This window comes from Acinonyx jubatus, chromosome A1 (assembly GCF_027475565.1).
Source record: "Acinonyx jubatus isolate Ajub_Pintada_27869175 chromosome A1, VMU_Ajub_asm_v1.0, whole genome shotgun sequence".
Classification (NCBI taxonomy): Eukaryota; Metazoa; Chordata; class Mammalia; order Carnivora; family Felidae; genus Acinonyx; species Acinonyx jubatus.
In genome coordinates, this window is record NC_069380.1 from 170,581,374 (window position 1) to 170,597,331 (window position 15,958).

A 15,958-nucleotide genomic window follows, 5' to 3' on the forward strand; every position below is an offset into this window, starting at 1 on the left:
GCCTGAGGCTTGGGAGAGAAGGCAAAGGAATTCCTAGGCTGGCCCTATTTGGAGGCAGCAAGTAAGGGAGGGGTGCTCAGAATAGAGGTGGAGCAGGGATGGGGAAAAGATCAGAATGCTGGGGTAATGAGCTGGGTTGGGGCTGGGCATGGTCTAGGAAGCAGGGATGGAGGGGTGTGGTTAGGAACTGAGATCCCAATGGGAATAGGGTAGGCTGGACTGAGTAAGGTGCTGCTAGCGATGGCTGACTGTGAATGTTTGGAGGTGTGGGCTGAGTATGGGGTGGGAGTAGGCAGGGAAAGAAATTGGATTTGGGGTGGAGACACAAGTGACAGTGGATAGTGATGGGGATGGACTAGGAATGGGCCCTTCGGAGGTGGGGATGAGCTGCAGATGGGCCAGGGTGGCTGGTCCAATTGGGTTGGGTTAGGGGGTTGGGACAGAAATGGGTTTAAACTGGTTTGGGATGACGGTGAGGCTGGGACGAAGAGAAATGAAGCACGGAGTGGGGCTGAGTGGGGCTGGGCCCGAATGGAATGAAGTGGGTTTGGAACTGGGACAAGGAGCTGGAAAGAAGAGGGGTGAAGCTGGGCCTGGGTAGTGGTTGCATACGGTAAGTGTGGTGAGGTAGGGTCTCGGCTGGGTAAAGGGCTGGAGAAGCGGTGAGCGCCTACGTTGGGAACACTGTAGGCGAGGTTTTAGGACGTGGGTGGGACGCGCCTTGAGAGCTGAAGGGCAGACCCGCTCCCGGGCGAAGAGTGCAGGGGCTGTGGGTGAGGGGCGTGGGGGCGCCCCGGGGCAGGCCGGGAAGGGGGGGCGGGCCTCCCCCTGCGCCGGGCCAGGGCGGCGCTAGGACCGAGCGCGCGGAGGGAGCGAGCCGGGCGGAGCCTGCGCCCCCCGCCCCCCGCCGGCCGGCTCCCCTCCCCCCGGCCGCTGGCTCGCTCGGCTCGCAACGCTGCAGAGGCTCCGAGGCGGCAGCGGCGGCGACTCCTTCTTTCCTTCCCTGCTCCTCTGGCCGTCCGTCCGTCTGTGCGTCTGTCCGTTCGGTCTCGGTCCGGCCAGCAGCATGGCTGGCGTCAGCTTCAGCGGCCACCGCCTGGAGCTGCTGGCGGCGTACGAGGAGGTGATTCGGGAGGAGAGCGCGGCCGACTGGTGAGCCCCCCGCCCCCGCCCCCCCGGCCCCTTTGTCCCCGCGCCGCCGCCGCCGCGCCTTTGTTTCCACCCGGCTCCGCCGCCCTGCAGCCGGGAAGGGAGGGGGAGACCCCGAAATGGTGCAGCGGCCCGGGAGGGTCAGGGAGGGGCTGCCTTTGTGCGTGCCGGGGGAGGGGCCGGGCCGGGCCAGGCGGGGCACTGCCGGGCCCGAGCTCCCACAGGCGGCCCCAGTCTCGCGGTGGGAGCGGTGGCCCGACGCAGGTCAGGGAGAGGCAGGGTCCCAGATGTGTGGTCCGGGGCCGCATGGCCCTGCGGTAGCCCATCCCCCGCCCTCTGCCCTTCCGCCCCGGGCCCGGGGGACAGGTGTGCACGGGGCGGCCAAGGGCACCTTCGCCACCTTCGAGCGGGCGAAGACCGGGCGGGGACGAGGCGGGGACCGAGCTAGCGGAGCCAGCGCAGCCTGCCTTGCCCAGCCCGGCCCGGCCACAGCACAAAGGAAAGCTAGGGCGGGGGAGGAGCAGGGCGGGCTGGGGGCCGGGGCGCCCCGCCCACCGGGGGGCCTCTCGGAGTTGGGGTGTGATGGAAAGACGTTCTTTGCCACATAGCAATCACCCAGTGACTCCTGTTCCCCTCAGGGGTCGTGGAGGAGGCAGAGATGAGTCCTCTTCTCTCCGACCCGACCCGGAGGGGATTGTGGGGACTAGGCATCAGGGCTGGGAGATGCAACGGGGACTGAACTGCCTGGCTAGGTGGCCATCTGGGGTTCCTGGGAGGAAGCCCTCAGGCGCACAAGTGTGGAGGGAACCCCCAAAGAGGGATGAGAGGGTGAGTAGATCCACTGAGCCCCTAAGCCTCATGGCCCAGTGGCCAGGGACTCTCAGCTCCCTGGTGGGGGAAAGCTGAACTACCCTCTCCCGCTTCCCCAGCTGTTGTCTTCCCCTGAGCTGTATGAGGGGATGGGCCACCTGCTCTCCCTCTGGAGTCCCCTGGGTGGCAGGAAAGCAAACTGCCCCATTCAGGAATCATCTTGCCCCAAAATACTCTCTCCTGGGACAGGTACCCATTCTGTTCTCTAGGCCTGTTCTTCTCCTGACAGGCAGGAAACTGAGGCACAGAGAGAGGATAGGCGTGAGGGACCTCACCTGGGCTGGCTTCACCCTCACCTTAGGAGGGCAGTTGGGTAGGGACACTGACCTGGGGGCTGGAGGAGGGGCAAGATGGCCAGGCGCCCGTGCCATGGTACTGCAGCACTGGCTGGCAGCCAGGCCTGGAGGGATGGACGCGGGAGACAAGCTCTCATGTCCTGCAGGTCAGTCACAGGAGAGGCCAGCACAGGCTAAGTGGGCAGGCGGCCCACCTATTGTCCCAGCCCTGCCCCAAGGGGGCTGAGATCATGGGAGGAGTTCAGGGCAAGTGGCCGGCTTGGCCTGGTGGAGGAGTTAGCCTTGGGATATGGGCCCTGTCTGCAGAGAGGCACAGCCCACCCTAAGACGTCCCCCTCACCCTCCGGTCTGGTGGTTAGTGTCTGCCATCACCCCATTTCCCCCCTAACCTCCCAGAAATTGGGCTCTGGCGGCCTAGTACAGGGCCACACAACCACTGCTGGCCCACATCCTGCTTAGCAGAGGCCTGGGCTCCCAATGCCCAGCAGCATCCATGTGGCCAAATCAAGTTATTCATCACTGGCATGCGTCACCCCCCCCTTCTGGGTTGTGTGTGGGACACACACATACACACACACACGCAGACACGCACCCTCGCACATGCACACATTTGCTCACTCCCAAGGGCCCAGATAGCATTTTGTAAAAAGAGTGTGAGAATCATATCCTACAGAGTGGGCCATGAATTCCCCCAAAGCCCAGTACCGAGCCAGGGGTACAGTGGGGTCTCAAGACTCATGGGCAGACCCTGCACTAGGAGGCCAGAGGAGGGCATCTTGGGTACAGTTGCTGTCTTGGTCAAGGGGCTTGGCACTGCCTTCACTTACCTTGCCTCTGAGTGGGAGGGAAGGGGATGGGGGAGCTCACTCCTAGGTGGCAGAGCCTCTGAAATGGACCACTGCCCTGGCACTGGGCCCAGGAAGTCAGGTTATGTAGTGGGAAGAGCAAGTGTTGTCCTGGGTGTGACACTACTCACTGTGTGACCACACACAAAGTGTCTGCTCCCCTCTGGTCTTTTTGAAAAGATGAAGAGGCGACAGGACTCCACCATATCTGGGACCCCCAAGGCCCTTCCAGCTGCAACATCCTGAGAGTGGGATTGTCCTGAAGAGTCCACCTGCCTTTGGTCCCCCACCTCAGCTGAACTCAGGATCTCCCTGGAGTGGCTACACTCCAGTCCCCACCCCACCCTAGTCCAGTGTCTCTGGCCTAGGTGGTTTCTCAGAGTTTGTGTCAGTATCACAGGTACCTACTGTTGCTGCCCTATGCTGGTCTTGGAACCCAGGGAGTGATAAGTGTGGATTGACCAAATCAAATGCTCAGCTTCACAAAGCTTATAGCTAGGGTATTGTCTGTCTTCAGGGGTTGGAGCTGGTAAGACAGGTAGATTCCTGGGCCTCCCTTCCTGATACCTTGTGGTGTCACCAGCTCCCACCCATGCAGGCCCAGGCTGCCTCTGATGTGTTGGAGGAGCTCAGGTCTAGTGAAAGCTAGGATGGGTTCAGATGCCTCTTGCTGTCCCTGCTGGGGTGTGGTAAGTGCTCTGGGAAGGTGCAGCTTAGGGCAGGGCTTTCTTGGGAGCTGGCACTGGGGGCCCTGAAGGATTTCAGCCAAGGGTGGGCAGTGGGGTAGAGAACTAAGTCTGGCCTTCCTGTGGAGGGAACCACATATGCAGAGGCTCCAGGGTGGGAAATATCCAGAATTGTGTTTGGGATAAGGGAGCCATCCAGCACACCCCAAGTGTTTGGTGTGGATATGGATGTCTGGCTGGAAAGACAGGTGGGGCGGAGCTCAGGGTTGAAGGCCTACAACTTAGGCATGGTTTCTGCCAGGCAAGGGCTGTGGCCATAGCAGGAAAAGATGGCCAGAGGTGGGTAGGCAAGGGTTGGGGCGGAAGGGGTCCTTGGCAGGCAGGTGTTCTTGCGGGGAGCAAGGGCCCCCAGAGAGGCTGACAAGTTGTTCCAGCGAGATGTGATATCTAGAGCAGTGTCTGGCAGCCAGGGTCTTTGAGTTCTGCCTCCATTTCTGGTCTGCAGAATGGAGACAGACAGACTCTCCCTGCTTCTCTGAGGGCCCTTTGTTCCCAGTGGTGGGTTAGGGTAGCCAGACAGGTGGTGGGACAGCTGTGCTGGGAAGCAGCTGCCAGGGTTGGGGCCCAGGCAACAGTTGGACCAGGAGCTCCCAGCCCCACAGCCCACCTGTGTCCCTTTCTGGAGGGGGGGATCCCAAGAAGCAGGGGGCTAGGGATCTTGACTTGTGCTGACCCCTTGAGACTGGGCCAGGCCCTCCTTCCTTCCCTGGGCCCTCCTCCTTCCTTCCTCCCTCCCTCCCCCTTCTTCTCTCCCCCTCCTTCTCTCCCCCTCCTTCCTCTTCCCGCTCTCCCTCCCCCTTTCTTCCCTCGCTCCCTCTGTCTTTCGTTTTCTCTTCATCCCTTCACTTCCTTTCTTTTCTCTTTCTTCCTCCTTTCTTTCTGTTTCCCCCTCCCTTTCTCTTCTCCATCACCTTGCCTCCCCTTCTTCTAGCTCCTAGCCTCCTCCACTTGTTCTGGGAGTAGAGAAAGGAAAGCGTGGAGAAGGAGCTTGAGACCTCCTGAGCCTCCGGGACAAGGCTCTTCTTCCTCACTCCAGTGGGTTCTCAGGAAACGTCTCTGCCTTCCCTTGCGCGAAATGGATGCTGTGCCACTGCTGCTTGGGGAGAAAAAGCCAGAGCAGAAAAAGCTAAGGAGGGGGAAGGAAGAAGGCTGCTACAGTCAGCTTTCTGGTGAAGCTAAGGCAGAAGGAAAGGCCAGCATTCCCGGGAGGCCAGGGCCTCAGCTCTGGCAGAGGCCTAGGGCCTGGAAGGCCAGGAGAACATGCCAGGGGTCTGAGTCTGGGCAAGAGTGACAAGAGTGGCCACGTTGACCTCATCCCCATTTCTGAGAGGCCAAGATTGAGGCCAAAGCCATGTCCCCAGGGTCCTTTGTGTTCAGGAGAATGTGGGTAGGGTGGGCCAGTCATGTGCCAATTGCCAGGTTGCCATGGTTACCCAGGGATGCCCATCGAAGAGAGCACCAGGTTCTCTCTCCTCCCCCTCCCTTGCCATGGGAGGAGGGGCCGTGGGTACTGAAGAACACGCCAGGTAGGTTCCTGGCGACAGCCAATGGAGGATGAGGATCATGGTAGCCAGGGAACGGTAACCAAGGAACCGTCGCCTTGGAATCTCCCATCTCACACCCGCTCACTGGGTTGTAGGCTGCCAGGGCCCAGGCTCTGAGCATGGGACACATAGGCTCCCTCAAAGCCAGCGACTAGGCAGCGATTTCTGCCCCATTGCCTACTCCCCGGCTGACCCAGGCCTCCCTGTCCCAGGTCCCAGGCTGCCTCCCACTGGGCTTCAGCCAGAATTGGTGCCTAGCCCTGCTGTCGTGATGACATGGCAGTGCTGGGCCAGAATCCCTACTCTTGGCCTGCCCCCTCTGTGTTCCTCCTCCTCCCCAGAGCCATCCCCACCCAAAATTGGCAGCCTGGGCCCTGACAGTACTCTGAGCCACCCCTCCCTTTCCCCAGGGCTCTGTACACATATGAGGATGGCTCAGATGACCTCAAGCTTGCAGCATCAGGAGGTAAGAATTCCAGCCATTCCTTTGCCTTCCTCTCCGCCCCCTCCTCTGGTTGTTTTCTTCCCCACCCGCCTGGCTGCATGCCATCTCCTTGCTTGCAGCCAGTCGACCCACACTTGTCTGCCTGTGTCCTTCCTCCAGCCATCCCTAAGATCCCCAGGGTGGGGAGGGAGGGAGCCTTGCTTGCTATTTGATTATAAGAAGAGTGAGCCTCAGAAAGGGAGAGTGACTGCCCAAAGTCACTCAGCTAGGAGAGAAGGGGCCTGGCAGGTATGGCCCGGATCACTTCCACTTTCTCGGGAACCCAGGGGTTTTAAATTTTACCTCAGCGGGCACTAGCACGGTGTAAGAGATGGTGTGCGAACAGTGAGACAAGGGATGTGTGAAGAACAAACACTTCCTCAGTCCTACCCTAAGTCAGGCCCCAGGGGTTTCAGAGACAAAGCTCGTTCCTGCCTGCTGGCCCTGTCTCACACCAGCACAGAACTGCGGGGCCTCCAGATCTCTGGGTGTGCCTGCAGAGCCCACGAGAGGAGTCTTTCCTTCGGGTTCCAGGCCCTTTGCAGGGTAAGGGTTCAGGAGATGGAGAGTCCTGATACCCTCCTGATTCCCCCAGATGGGGGTTTGCAGGAGCTCTCCGGCCACTTTGAGAACCAGAAGGTGATGTACGGCTTCTGCAGCGTCAAGGACTCCCAGGCTGCTCTGCCAAAATATGTGCTCATCAACTGGGTATGCAGCTATGGGCTGGGAAGGGAGTAAAGTCCCCACTTCACCCACTGACACCACCAGAGAGCGCCCCACTAGCCCCCTGGAAAGAGAGCCCGGGGCCTCAGGCTGCTGACCCCTCTTGTCCTTTCCCGACCTCCTCTTCCCTGGGTACTTTGCAGGTTGGTGAAGATGTGCCTGATGCCCGCAAATGCGCTTGTGCCAGCCACGTGGCTAAGGTGGCTGAATTCTTCCAGGTGCGAGTGGGGTTGGGGCTTGTGGGAGCAGGGTCTCTGCACTGGCTGGTGGTAGTGATGGGACAGAGCCATGCTGCGTGAACACGACTTCTTGCTGCAGGGTGTCGACGTGATTGTGAACGCCAGCAGCGTGGAAGACATAGATGCGGGTGCCATCGGGCAGCGACTCTCCAATGGGCTAGCACGGCTCTCCAGCCCCGTGCTGCACCGACTGCGGCTACGTGAGGATGAGAACGCCGAGCCGGTGGTCAGTGTGCCTGGGGCAGGCTGGCCCTGCCAGGGCTGCACCTGCCCCACCTCTCTCGGTCCTCACCCTTTGTGTATGGCAGCTCCCGGAGCACTCAGCCCATTCTCCCCACTCATGCCAAGCCATTTGACTTTGCAGGGCACCACCTATCAGAAAACTGATGCAGCTGTGGAAATGAAGCGGATTAACCGCGAGCAGTTCTGGGAGCAAGCCAAGGTGTGGACCTTGGCGCCAGCTTTCAGGCTGAGCTGCCCCTCCCTGACCCTACCCCAAGGCATAGCTCTGGCTTCTATCCCCAGGTCCCTCCCTTAAACAATGTGTTCCATCTTGTTTGCTACCCCAGCTGAAAGAGGGAGCCCTTTTGGCTTTATGCCTATAGGGCATAAATCCCAGAACTGGTACCTCCCCAATCCTGGGTTGGGGATGGGCTGGAGGGGCAGAGGCGGGCCCCAGCTCAGGGCCTGCACTGCCTTGGCGTGGGGGGTTGCAGAAGGAGGAAGAGCTGAGGAAGGAGGAAGAGCGGAAGAAAGCTCTGGATGAGAGACTCCGGTTTGAGCAAGAGCGGATGGAGCAGGAGCGGCAGGAGCAGGAGGAGCGGGAACGGCGCTACCGAGAGCGGGAACAGCAGATAGAGGAGCACAGGTCGGCCCTGCCCCACCCCAGGCCACATGCTCCAGGCCTCCGGTGGACCCACCCTCAGGTGTGCATGCTGGCTTATCGTTCCAGGAGGAAACAGCAGACGTTAGAAGCTGAGGAGGCCAAGCGGCGGTTGAAAGAGCAGTCTATCTTTGTAAGTTTTTAGCCAGGGCTCCCAGTCTCCCAGTGAGGGGAAGTGAGAATGGTCCTTGTGTTCCTGGGCTTCGCGGGAGGGGCGGGGGGATATCCGTGGCTTGGGGACAGTTCCAGGTGTTCAGGGTACCTTTGCATGGACATGGAGTATCACAGTGTGTCAGGCCTGCCACCTGATCATGTGGGCCTCTGTTCCTTGGCTGTGGAAAGAAACCTCCTTGGAAGAAGCTTCTTTTATAGAATAGAAGGGAAAATCTACCATGACCTTCACTGACCAGCCTCCCTCTACCCCTCCCAGTGGAGCCTAAACGGCTTGGGGTGGATTGGGCACACTTCCTGCACTTTGGGGTCTGGCGGCATGGTCCCCACCACAGTTGTGCTGCAGAGCCACATGAATGAGCCCGGGCCAGTGCTCTGAGCATCTGTAGTATCTCCTTTAGAGTAGCCCCTGTTCCGAGGGTGCCATCTGACATCCAAACATTGGGATGGGCCGTGGGACCTGACCCTTTGAAAATCATAGTGGAGTTGAGTCTTCATGCTTTGAATTGAATTTTGTATTTCAGCAATAGCTAAAGTCGTTCAGGGCTGAACATGGTATAGTTCAGGATGGGAGGTGGGTACTACTCATCTGGATTGGGACTATGATGGCCATTTGTGCTGCGGGGACACAGGGTCATACTCACAGGAGGCTGGGAGGGAGGAGACCGGTCAGCCCTGCAGAGGCCCTGGCATGAAGTGGCTGTCATAGTTCACTCTAATCACAGTAGCCCCTCGGGGCGGAGATGATGTGTGGTTAGTAAGCTCCACCTGCAATCGTTCATTCAGCAAACATTTGTCACCTGCCATGTGCCAGGTGTTCGAAACAGTGGAGAACAAGGTGGGCAAGATTTTTTTCAAAATTAATCAGTGAATCCGCTTATTTTGAATTGTGCCGAAACGTATGTAACATAAAATGTGCCACCTTAACCATTTTTTAAGCGTACAGCTTAGTGGTATTAAGATTGCCAATATGTTCGTATTGTACAACTGTCATCACTATTTATCCTCAAAAATTTCATCTTCCCATACTGAAACTCTGTCTGCATTAAACATTAAACTCCCCATTCTCTGTTTCCCCAGACCTCAGGCAACTGCCTTTCTACTTTGTATGAATTTGACGCCTCTGAAGTACCTCATTTGAATGGAATCATGTAATATTTTTTTCTTTTGTGGCTAGGTTATTTCACTTCGCAGTGTTTTCAAGGTTCATCCATGTGTCAGAATGTCTTCCTTTTTAAGGCTGATAATACTCCATTGTATGTATACACCACATTTTGTTTACCCATTCAGAGCAAGGTCATTTTGAAAAAGTTGATTTTGACAGAAAATTTCACACACACGCACTCAGAAGTAGAAACAGTAGTAGAGTGAATCCCCTGATCACTCATCTTCACCAGTTGTCAGCATTTTAGTCAAAGTCTTAGAAGTCTTAACACCATTACCATTACATTAGAGTCTCGTCTGGCCCTTCAAGTGTAGCTCATGTGACAGTGACAGTGGATGCTCTAGCAGGTCAGTGTGGTGACCCTACAACTGCAGGACTTTAAAGACAGTCCCGTGTGTGAATTTTGGAATTTAGGACCATAAAATGCTTTCTCCTTGCTTAAGCTGTTCTGCTTTCTGTCCTCTGTTAAGAATTGCATTCCTTATACTGAGTTCCGTTTTTGCCTGGGCTGCCAGGGAGCTCCCTATGTATCTGAAGCTGCTCAGGCACAGCAGTGCTTTTGACCCTATGATTAGTGTATTGGTCTCACTTTCCTACCCAGAGCCCTAATTTGTTTCAGTGTTTTGCACGTTGGTAGTTAAGGCTTTTGTGATGAGCTTGCCTCTAGTCCTTTTTTTGAATCTGGCAAAGGACTCTAGTGAGGTTACACTAGCCAGTGCTGGAACATCATCAAAGGCTGGTGGCATGTAATTTATAGGAAGGCAAGGACCCTGCCTGGAGCCGAGTGAGCTGAGGAGCAAGGGAAATATGAATGGAAATAGAGAGAGGTAGGTCAGAGGAGGACTTTAGATTTCATTCTGGAAGACACAAAGCTGTGGTTGGAGTGACATCCATCTTGAGGGGTACTTTGGAGGGCCATTTTCTTAATGTATCCTGAGGGGAAAATTTAAGTTTTAGATTATGTGCTCAAAACAAAGAAGCTCTGTAACTTCACCACCTTACCTGCAGCTTATTCTCTCTGCATCAGTCCCCTCCCCCAACCTACCCCATTTGCCACAATAGTAGCGGGAGCAGCATTGATTAAAAATCTTTGATGTAGTGAGTTCAGTTGTGCAAATGTGTGCCAACTGAACCATGTGCTGGCCGCTCACACACAGATCTGACTTCTCAGCCTGTGTCACCCACAGGGGGCAGGGGTGATGATCCAGAAAAAGGAAATTATGATCTAGTGTCATCTGTGGTGTATGCCTGGAACACCTCATGGAGACCCAAAAATGACCTGAATGGGCGAGGGTCCTTTTGTTCAGGAGGCAGTGCCAAGCTGAGGCTGAAAGCAGGAAGAGTTGAACCTGGGGTGGGAGTTGGGCATTTGGGGCAAGAGGGATTGATCTCCCGTGTGAAGGCATGGAGGTGGGAAATGGTGTGCGTGTTCCAGGAACTGTGACTACATTGTGCTGAGGACTTTGTGTTTCATCTTACAGGTAGTGTGGGTGAGTCACGGCGGGAGGAGGGTGTGAGAGAGGTGACGGGCTAGATCAGGCAAGCGAAAGGGAATGTAGGATAAACAAGGAGCCCCGTCTGCCTTTACTCCTGGGGTTGCGGCCTCAAAACTGTCCAGTGCAGGTAGCTAGTGAAGTGCAGTAGGGGATGGTCTGCAGCAAGCTGGGGTGAGGGTTCCAGCAGTACAGCTCTGGCCAAGAGCACACGGGCCATTGTTGCCAGGGCTTCTGGCATATCAGGAGAAACTAGAGATCCTGATTTCGGTCTGATACTCCTGATTTTTAAGTGGTAGCAACTAATGTTTTAAAAACATCATACTGGGGGTGCCTGGGTGACTCAGTTGGTTAAGTGTCTGACTCCTCTAACTTTAGCTCAGGTCGCGGATGGAGCCCCATATCGGGCTCTACACCGAGAGTGGAGCCTCCATGGGATTCTCTCTCTCCCTCCCTCTCTGCCTCTACCCTGTGTGTATACATGCACTTTCTCTCTCTCAAAATAAATGAATAAACATTAAAAAAAATAATAAAAACATCATACTGGCAAAACAAAAGCCATCTGTGGGCCATACTCAGCTAGTACTCACTCCGGCTCATGAGAAGCTCCCCAAGGGATGTTAAACTAGGAGAAATCATGGTCTGATTTGGATTTTGGAAAAAATCTTTTTATGGGAAGAGAGCAAGGATATGGGACTAATGAGAAGCCTCCTGTCATAATGCCAAGATCCGGGCATCAGTGATGGGGGTGTGGTTGGCTAGGTACTGAGGTAGGAGGTCCAGGAAAAGTTAGCTACAAAGCAGGGAGCACTCCTGAATGACCCTGGATGCCTGTTGGATCTCGGGGTGATGGTGCAGGAGTCCCTGAGCTGGGTACCCAGGGCCTGTCTGAGCTGGAGATGAGGTGGCTGAGGGCCTTGTAGATAAAGGGACTATGTGACTGGGTAGTGAAGGGAGCAGGGGTGCCGCCCCCAAGCTGCTTCCTGCCAGGTTGTGAAGAAAACATGAGGCCTGTAAGAAGGCCAAGAGCTCCTGGGAGAGTGGGATGACCAGGACACTGTCTTTTTGGTTTCAGGGTGACCAGCGGGATGAAGAAGAAGAGACCCAGATGAAGAAGTCAGAATCGGAGGTAGAGGTGAGAGTTGGGGGAGCAGGATAAAGTGAGGTGGGCAGGGCTTGCCTTAGCTGGGCCTGGCTCTCACCCTTTCTTTGTGCCCCTAGGAGGCAGCAGCCATTATTGCCCAGCGGCCTGACAACCCACGGGAGTTCTTCAAGCAGCAGGAACGAGTTGCGTCGGCCTCTGCGGGCAGCTGCGATGCACCCTCACCCTTCAACCACCGACCAGGTAGTCCCAGGTCTAACCCCGCCCCCCACCTGACCCCCTCTCCTCAGGTTTTGGGCCTGAGCCTCTCTGCGACTCTTTCTTGGAAGGGAAGCCTTCCTTGCCCAAGGACCCCTTTGGAGAAGGCAAGGCCATCCATTCATCAAGTGTGCTTTCACCCACTGGCTCCCAGGTGGCAGGACTGAGAGGGGCTCAGGTGGGGGGGGGTTGGTGTTGGCCTTGGCTGAGCAACAGGTAGTGCTAGAGGTCATCTGGGCAGCTCTGGCATGGGCTGAAACCACCCCTCCCTCCCCCTCCCCCCCCTCCCCCCGCCCTTGAGTGTGGGGAGTGGCCCTCCTGGGGTTGAACTAGGTCTTGCCTGAAGGGCTGTGGGTGCATGTGCGGTGGACTCTTACTCTGGCCCTGAGTTTGAGCAGCCTGGAGCCTGTACCCAGTGCTCACCGTTGGGATTCTCCCTGTGCAACTTCCACCTCCCTCCACAAAGCACCCTCCTGCTCTGTCTGCTGATCTGAGTGTTTGCCCCTGCTGTGTGCTTGGCCTTGTGCTGGGGTTCTAGGGGTGGGGCAGGCTGTCCCTGTACTGCTTTGAGTCTGGCTTTGTGTGGCAAGCTCATTGCTCTGCTTGTCTGGTGCTGGTGGGAATCATCTGATGGTTTGAGGCTGTGGCCTAGTATGGCTGATTGTGTGCCCTAGCGGAAGGCAGTTTGGACTTCTAGGGCCAGCCCTGGGGGCGGGTGAGGCCTCATGGGGGTGGGGGGAGACTGACCCTCTCTTGTCCTCTGTCTCTCTCTGTCTGTCTCTCTCGGCAGGTCGTCCGTACTGCCCTTTCATAAAGGCATCGGACAGTGGGCCTTCCTCCTCCTCCTCTTCCTCCTCCTCCCCTCCACGGACTCCCTTTCCCTATATCACCTGTCACCGCACCCCAAACCTCTCTTCCTCCCTCCCATGTAGGTAGCAGCCCCAGGCCTCAGTGGGGTGGGGTAAGGAGGGCCCCGCTTCCCAGCAGTGCCCCTGCCCTCCCCCATCCTGACCACTGATCTCTGGTGTTTGTCCCCAGAGCAGGTATTACCTGCCTCTTTCCCCTGGCCCTGAAGGGGCTTTTGTCCCAAGGGACCTGGCTTCTAGGGTCTGGAGCTGTGGTCTGGCCCCTGAAGGGCTGGGGGGCTCCTAGCCCCTACCCAGACTCCAGACAGGAGGTGATGGCCAGGCCCCCAAGGTGGACAATCCTGGTCCCACCTGGCTCCCTTGGCCCTTACTGACCAGCCTGGGGGTTTGTTCCATAGGCAGCCACCTGGACAGCCACCGGAGGATGGCACCCACCCCCATCCCCACCCGGAGCCCATCTGACTCCAGCACGGCTTCTACCCCTGTCGCTGAACAGATTGAGCGGGCTCTGGATGAGGTCACGTCCTCGCAGCCTCCACCACTGCCTCCGCCACCCCCTCAAGGTGAATGAGGGGCTGCACCCTAGCTGCACCAGGCCTCTCCCCAGTCCCCAGGCTGGGAACCCCACGTGGCCATAGTAACAACTCCTTAGGGATCTGGGCCACCCATCACTGGGCCTCCCAGTAGCTATGGCAGGGAGGAAGCTTGGTGTTGCAGTCAGACCTGCTATCTCTGAATCTCAGTATCTCTCACTGGAATGCGGATGGGGCCTTCCTCCCAGGGCTGCCCAGCAGTTTAAAGACACTAGGAGATAAAGGGGCAGCAGGGCCCAGTGGGTGTTCTGGAAGGTGCTCTGTATGGAGCTCTTAGTGGAAGCCTTCTGTCCTGGAAGTCAGGGGGTAGGCAGAGTACAGTAGGGTGGCTGTCCCAGGCCTGCTTCTTTCCCTGAGGGAGCTGACCACATCTCTCTCCTGCATTTGTGCTATTGCAGAGACCCAGGAGCCCGAGCCTGGCCTGGATAGTGAAGAGACCAGCAAAGAGGCCAGAGCAACAGCCCCTCAGGCCTGGGCAGGCCCCATGGAGGAGCCCCCACAGGCACCAGAGCCTCCCCAGGGGCAAGGCAGCCCCACGGAGGACTTGATGTTCATGGCATCTCCAGAGCAGGCTGTCCTGGCTGCCCCTCTGGAGCCTGCCATGGCCAACACCACCACAGCTGACATCCCGGTAGCTGATGCCATTGAAACCGACACTGCCACTGCCGATACCGCTGTTGCCAACACCATTTCCCCTGCCGCTGCCAGCCTCATTGACCTATGGCCTGGCAACGGGGAAGAGGCCTCCACATCCCAGGCTGAGCCTAGGGTCCCTACACCACCTTCAGGTGCCGAGGTCACTCTGGCAGAGGTACCCCTGCTAGATGAGGTGGTTGAGGAGCCACTGCCACTGGCAGGCAAAGGCTGTGCCAACCTTCTCAATTTTGATGAGCTGCCTGAGCCGCCAGCTACCTTCTGTGACCCAGAAGAGGAAATAGAAGGGGAGCCTCTGGCCACCTCCCAGGTCCCAACTCTGCCCTCTGCTCTAGAGGAGCTGGATCAGGAGCCAGAGCTGGAGCCAGAGCCAGAGCCCCACCTGCTGACCAATGGCGAGACCACCCAGAAGGAGGGGACCCAGGTGGGGCAGGGACAGCCTGGTGGTAGGGGTGGTGGTCAGGGTTCTAGCAGGCAGTACCTCCATTCTCTGAGACCCATATTATTGGAGGGAGGCTCCATTTCATTCTCCCTCCTTGGGCCATCTCTGCTTTTGTGCCCAAGGCAGGCATGTTTCCCTGGAAACCACTGATAGAATCACTGGTTGCTGGGGAAACGCTCAGGCCTGGTAGGTCAGCCCTAGCCCTCCTGGGTGGGGCCCAGTGACCTGGAGCTTTCCTCCTGCAGGCCAGTGAGGGGTACTTCAGCCAATCACAGGAGGAGGAGTTCGCCCAATCCGAAGAGCTGTGCGCAAAGGCCCCGCCTCCTGTGTTCTACAACAAACCTCCAGGTAGTGCTGGGGTGGGTGATAGGGAGGAGTTCCGGTAGGGGTGCTGGGTTCAAGTGTGAATATGCGCGCGCGCACACACACGATCACTTGGGGGTGTTGCGTTCAAGTGTGGATACAGCCACAGCTCCCAGCGGTTTGGGGAAACAGCCATGGATGTGCTGAGCCATCTCCTTATCTTCCCTCCTTTCCCAACACCATAGAAATCGACATCACCTGCTGGGATGCAGACCCAGTACCAGAAGAGGAGGAGGGCTTCGAGGGCGGTGATTAGCGGTGGCGCCCGCCCTCAGGCTGCCCTCGCCAAGGCCGCCCACCTGTGCCGGCCTCTGGCCAGACGGCCCGCCGTGCCTGCACTCGCAGCAGCTCCGCCTGGCACCCACTCCGGATTCCGGCCCTGGCCCGGGACTTGGCCGCTTCCCCACCCACAGGGCCTGACTTTTACAGCTTTTCTCTTTTTTTTAAAGTTGATAGGAGACTTGTACAGTTGACTGGTTTTCCTCCCGTTGGTAGTTGAGACGCTGTTGCAAATTCTACCCCCTCCCCGCCCGGACCAGATTGTAGCTCTTAGTCCTCCCTGCTCACTCAGCTGGACGGGGTGGAGGCCTCGCCCTTCGTGGGAGCCTGGCGTCGGGGGAGCTCTGGTGGGAAAATGCCCCACCTCTTTTCCTAGTTTTATGTTTCTTGGAAAAATATCACTTTGTATTCTCTGTCCAGGGCTTCAGATATTTTGCACGAATTTTAAAACATGGCAATAAATGGCTCGTGGGCTCTGGCTCCCTGGGACCCCCTCCCCGCCCTTCTCTTGACCCCTCCCCGCCTGGCCCAAAGGAAGTAGGCCCAGCTGGGGCCCCTCGGCTTCCAGGCCCTTTCCTGCCCCCCTCCTGCTGGGCAGGTCCCAAGCTGGAGGCCCTAGGCGCGGATCAGGTTAGGGCTATCGGTGGGGCCTGGGGCTTAAATGGCCCCTCCCTAACTCCTCCCTCTTTGCTTGGGTTCCTTTTTCACGTTCAGTAACTGTTTTTGGAAAGCACAAACTTCTGTAACGGGTCGTGCTCATGTCTGTTAATAAAGAAATCCAGATCCCTTCAGG

General features: G+C 57.4%; 1 protein-coding gene across 2 annotated transcripts; it reads left to right on the top strand.

Moving 5' to 3' along the window:
- Positions 1 to 883: 883 nt before the first annotated feature.
- On the top strand, positions 884 to 15,956 carry DBN1 (drebrin 1). 2 transcript variants are annotated; one of them, XM_027035563.2, is made up of 15 exons: positions 884 to 1,152; positions 5,861 to 5,916; positions 6,530 to 6,642; positions 6,801 to 6,875; positions 6,976 to 7,122; positions 7,261 to 7,338; positions 7,613 to 7,764; positions 7,849 to 7,912; positions 11,684 to 11,743; positions 11,830 to 11,953; positions 12,759 to 12,896; positions 13,233 to 13,397; positions 13,826 to 14,505; positions 14,769 to 14,871; positions 15,072 to 15,956. In XM_027035563.2, exons 1-15 carry the CDS (start codon positions 1,067 to 1,069, stop codon positions 15,140 to 15,142), a joined length of 2,112 nt encoding a protein of 703 aa, XP_026891364.1. In that variant the 5' UTR covers positions 884 to 1,066; the 3' UTR covers positions 15,143 to 15,956. The 2 variants fall into 2 exon arrangements, with proteins under 2 accessions (XP_026891364.1, XP_026891366.1); XM_027035565.1 differs by lacking the exon at positions 12,759 to 12,896 and having other exon boundaries at positions 889 to 1,152.
- The last annotated feature ends 2 nt before the right edge of the window (positions 15,957 to 15,958 follow it).

Bases quoted from the DNA above. Each gene is read 5' to 3' on its own strand.
- DBN1 (XM_027035563.2), top strand. From the start codon at position 1,067: ATGGCTGGCGTCAGCTTCAGCGGCCACCGCCTGGAGCTGCTGGCGGCG. The intron at 6,876-6,975 runs GTGCGAGTGGGG...TTCTTGCTGCAG, and splicing joins AGGTGGCTGAATTCTTCCAG to GGTGTCGACGTGATTGTGAA. The intron at 11,744-11,829 runs GTGAGAGTTGGG...TTGTGCCCCTAG, and splicing joins AGTCAGAATCGGAGGTAGAG to GAGGCAGCAGCCATTATTGC.